Raw genomic sequence first — 5,000 nt, 5'->3', positions numbered from 1 at the left:
AAAACCAACCAATCAAATCAAGTGATAGCTGGAGGAACATGGACCTCCGCTGGATGGGAATGTGATGTATAGAATATTTTACTGATTTTGGAGACAAAAATACTATATGAATATGTATAAATATCTCTGTATGTTACATTTGCAATCTCAGGTTCCATTGGACCAAATAAAGTTTTTTAATGAAATGTGTTTTAATGAATTTGTGTTTATGTTTATGCACACTCTTCAGTGTGGGCATTAACTGCGTTGGATCAGAGAACCCTGATTCGTTCCTAAAGTCAGCTTTTCATTATGTTTCAGTGTTGCAGGTGACCTTGTCTTAATGGTATAATCGGGTAGGTCACAATGTACTTTACTCACATAATACAACATCGGTCAACTATGACTTTCCCTGAAGGCTTTCATTGAAGCCACCCATGTTATCTTCACTGCTATCGAGGATCCCATGCCAGGCTAAATGCCATCTGGTGTGGGTGGAAGCGTCCAGATGTAAATGGAGACGCTGGCACCCTCTCTGGTGCCGGACATGAGAGCTGCTTTTATCTGTAATCAGGTTTTAGGCTTTAGTTTGCACGTGAGCGCGTGGCCCTCTGTGACCCCTCGGCTCCTGATTATGTCACGGCAGACAGCAGGCTCTTAGCAGGCCTGTCAGGTGGAAAAAGCAGAGCTTTAATTGGAGTCGTATTTATTAGGGGAAGTGAGTTGGATACAAATAAACACTGCAGATCCGGTTGAGGAGCTGTCATTGGTGTTTTTTTCCCATCAGTGGTCTTGTTCAGTGTGAGTCGTGTTGCTTACTGTTTTTCATTACATAGAAATAATATATTAATTTGAGTTCTGAGTCCTGAGGGTAGAGATTTGTTTTGGTATGGATTTGTCTTTGCTTCCCCAGATCCAACAGCTCCAGAGTTAGCCAGTGTGACGGTGAGTGATGAGACGGTCTCCTCATGGATTCCCATGGCCACTAGAGGGACACCTGTTGACCTCTCACTTACTCACTTTCTAACTCTCTTACTCTCTCATTCACTTACTCACTTTCTAACTCTCACTCTCTCTCTCTCTCTCTCAAAGCTTTTGTTTTACCTTGAAGCTCTTAGTGTCTCAGCCTATAAGTCTTTCATTGCCCTACCCGGCCCCCTCAACAGCCTATAAGTACTGCATTGCCTTATCCTACCCTCACCAACAGATAGTTTGAACAAAACATAGTTCCTGTTAAGAATAGAATATTCGCATGCCACCAGATTTGATGAGTGCCAGCTTTACCTCATTTTGTTTAGTATAAAGTATACCATTGCTTATAAGTATAGGTTTGTTTAGTATAAAGTATTCCATTGCTTATAAGTATAGGTTTGTTTAGTGTAAAGTATACCATTGCTTATAAGTATAGGTTTGTTTAGTGTAAAGTATAACATTGCTTATAAGTATAAGTTTGTTTAGTTTAAAGTATAACATTGCTTATAAGTTTGTTTAGTATAAAGTGTACCATTGCTAGTAAGTATAAGTTTGTTTAGTATAAAGTATACCACGGCTTATAAGTATGCAATTTAAGCCTAAGGTATAAAAAGTGAACAGTATCTGAACTCAGTTTCTTAAAATTAGGCTAAACCTTAAAATCCTAAGAACTCGAAACGATCTTATCCACCTTTATGTTGTATATAATCAATTTCATACTGAATTACTACTTTTATACGCATTGTTTGTTTAAGTATGTGGATATATTAAGATGGTTCATATCACCTCTCCATGAACTGTCTGTGTGTGGAGGTTCCTCTTTCCTTTACTCTCCCCTGTCTCTCCTCTTCTGGTTTTCCTGTCTGCCCTCCACCCTGTTGCCCCCCATCTTGTGACAGATGGCACTGACTGAGCTTTGCAGTTTTTTATCCATAACTCACCCTTGTCTCTTAAAACAGACCTCTGAACTCTACGGTTACTACCCCCTGCTGGCCAAGTAGCTGACTGTACACCTTGGAAGAGAGAGAGACACAGAGAGAGAGAGAGAGAGAGAGAGAGGCGTGATGGGTGCACACGAGTGTGGGAACAGACAGAAAGACAGAAACAAGGCAGGAGGGAATGGAAGGGGTGGCCCTCTAAATTTGGAAGAGCAGGACCCTTGGATTATCTCTTTTTCCAGGCAGCAAAAGGTAGAGTAAAGGCTTTCTCTCTCTTTCTCTCTCTCTCTCTCTCTCTCTCCCCCTCGCTCTCTTGCTTTTCTTGGACATTTCTTCAGTGTGGTTTCTCTGGCAGTCACTGTAATGATTTCAAAACCAGAAATAATAATAATAGCATGAAATGTATTTGCCATGATCTAATTGGGCCTTTGAAGTCAGATCATACAGAGTTATATTTGAGATGTTGTGAGTTATATTTGAGAAGTCTTGAGTTAAGTTTGAGATTTTGTGAGTTATATTTTAAATGTTAAAGTAACACTATGCAACAATTTGACACTTTTTGAGGTATGGTTTTATAGGCAACTAGTTTTGGTACCATCCTCAAATACATTTTGATAGCATATGGTCATGTGAAGGACAGATAAACACCTGTGTCTTTCTCACTAGCCATCCAGGATATGCCCTACGTATTTCTGTGTTCCGGGCTGAAACACCCTGAAAAAATGGAAGATCAGCTTTCACAGCATGACATTGCTAGATATACTGCCAAAAAACACCAGTAAGCTTCTATCAGTGTCAACTGGGCTGTTGGTGGTGTTTGCAAGGTTTTTGCATGCCTTTAAGGTAGTTAGCTTGCTAGTTTTGGAACAGAACCCCGTATTGCTGTTTTAAGAAAACTTCTTATTCAGTCTAATTTATATTTCTGTGTTCTTCGGTGTCCAATGTCACCTCCCTGTGTATGGCAGCATTGCCATAAATCATGCCATTTGCAATCAAGTCACATTGTGTAGGATTGCTATCGATTCACATTGTGAAGGTCTGCTATCGAGTAATATTGTGTAGGTTTGCTATCGAGTCATATTGTGTAGGTTTGCTATTGAGTCCCCTTCTGAAGGTGTGCCAGGGAAGAGAATACTGGTGCTATATGCCAAGGCTGGTGGATGAGGTCATTTGTCTCCTTGGGTGTTCACTTGTTGATAATCTATAAATGCACGTGTTTAAAGTCAAATGGGAACTGGAATCTCTTTAGAATTTAAATGTGTGTGTGTGTGTGAAGGGCAGGGGACAGACTGGCTTATTTCCAGAATGCTGCGCCCTGTTCCCCAGCCAGGCCCCCAAAGTGTAGGATATCACTGACCCTTTAGGATTACCAGTAGAAGCACTCCAAACATTCTGCTGTCTTACTGTCTTACACACAAATGCACACAGACTCTTTTCAGAATATCAGAATGTGGGTGTGCTTTGGCGTGTGTGTGTGTGTGTGTGTGTGTGTGTGTGTGTGTGTGTGTGTGTGTGTGTGTGTGTGTGTGTGTGTGTGTGTGTGTGTGTGTGTGTGTTTGTGTGTGTGTGTGTGTGTGTGTGTGTGTTTGTGTGTATGTGTAATAGGTAATAGGCTGGTAATTATGCATATCATTATACAAATGTCAAACTTTATAATAATAGAAATAACTAGAAAATGCATTTCCTGAAGGAAATACCAGTGCATGAAATGCAAAGGTTAAGAAAGGAAGAAGAAAAGAAAGAAGAGTGAAAGAAGGAAAGACAAAAGGAAAGAAGAGTGAAGAAAGGAGAGAAGAGTGGAAGAAGGAAAGAAGAAAGGAGAGAAGAGTGAAGAAAGGAAAGAAGAGTGTAAGAAGGAAAGAAGAAAAGAAAGAAGAGTGAAATAATGAAAGAAGAAAGGAAAGAAGAAAAGAAAGAAGAGTGAAAGAAGGAAAGAAGAGTGTAAGAAGGAAAGAAGAAAGGAAAGAAGAGTGAAGAAAGGAAAGAAAAGTGGAAGAAGGAAAGAAGAGTGGATGAAGGAAAGAAGAAAGGCAAGAAGAGTGGAAGAAGGAAAGAAAAATGGAAGAAGAAAAGAAGAAAGGAAAGAAGAGTGGATGAAGGAAAGAAGAGTGAACAAGAGTGCCTCTGGACGAAGAGATAAAGAGAGAGTGAAAATATTGAAAAAAGGAGATAAAAATGGAGTGAAGAAGAGAGATTGAGTGTGAGAGAAAGTAAACTGAAAGAGAAAGATGGAGAGATGGAGAGAAAAAAAAATAGAGAATGGATGGTGTCTTAATGTCCCTAATTACAGTTAAATTGAGAGGGACAGAGAGGAGAGATTCCTTGGATTTGGCGCAGGTGTCAGTGAAGCACAGGTGCAATCCAGTTTAAAGACCCTATTATGATGTCATAATGGCCCAATGTAAGTCAATGGGAGAAATTTATATTCGTTTTTCTTTAATATCTTAAAAAGTATAAAGTTTAGAAAAGTGAAAAATACATAGCATAAGTGTCCTTTACAAGACCTACGCGACAAAGTTTGAATGAAGTTTCTACGTTAAGCGGTTCGGGCTGAATTAATCGCAGAAAAAGGTAACAAGAATAAGAAGAAGAAGAAGCCAAGGAATAACAATACAGGGCATTTCATGCACTGTAATGATACAAATGAAAACTACTTCTAGTAAATATACTACTTTTTGCCACTACTAAAATACTATCTGTCGCCCACTGCACCTAATTTTTCTCATATCTATTTGCTGCAGATAATATGCCTCACTTCTAGTTTTTCACTTCATACAAATCAGGAGTCATTGCCGTCCTCCTCATGTCCTTGTTCTCTGCCGCAGTAGCATCATCACCATGGCCGAGTCTGAACCAGCATCCCCGCAGTCCTGCGCTCCAGGGACAGACACAGTCTACTCTGACGATATGGGCTTCTACTCACTGGACTCTCATGTCCCTGGTCTGTCCAAGGTCATTTTGGAAAAGCTGAACATGAAGGATTATGGAGAGTACAGGTAAGGGCCCCACTGTGTGTGTCTACCACCCACCCACACACACAAACACACACACACACAAACACACACACACACACACACACACACACACACACACACACACACACACACACAC

The 5,000-nt window shown here is 40.2% G+C and overlaps 2 protein-coding genes across 4 annotated transcripts in view; both read left to right on the top strand.

Moving 5' to 3' along the window:
- capn15 (calpain 15) overlaps positions 1-22 on the top strand; it is a 34,954-nt gene extending 34,932 nt beyond the window's left edge. For all 3 annotated transcript variants that reach the window (XM_080835979.1, XM_080835978.1, XM_080835977.1), the window contains one exon: positions 1-22. This exon is cut by the window's left edge and continues 1,840 nt beyond it. The gene's annotated coding sequence lies outside the window, so the exon portion shown is untranslated.
- Positions 23-2,147: 2,125 nt separating this feature from the next.
- mss51 (MSS51 mitochondrial translational activator) overlaps positions 2,148-5,000 on the top strand; it is a 15,997-nt gene continuing 13,144 nt past the window's right edge. The window contains exons 1-2 of the mRNA XM_080835469.1: positions 2,148-4,089; positions 4,715-4,885. Coding sequence (XP_080691595.1) covers positions 4,728-4,885 — 158 coding nt within the window. The 5' untranslated portion in view covers positions 2,148-4,089; positions 4,715-4,727. The remainder of the gene's footprint in view (positions 4,090-4,714; positions 4,886-5,000) is intronic.

Source organism: Sprattus sprattus (genome assembly GCF_963457725.1).
Source record: "Sprattus sprattus genome assembly, chromosome: 3".
In the NCBI taxonomy this organism is placed as follows: domain Eukaryota; kingdom Metazoa; phylum Chordata; class Actinopteri; order Clupeiformes; family Clupeidae; genus Sprattus; species Sprattus sprattus.
Note: the sequence above shows the minus strand (reverse complement) of the source record. Positions and strands in the feature narration are given on the sequence as shown.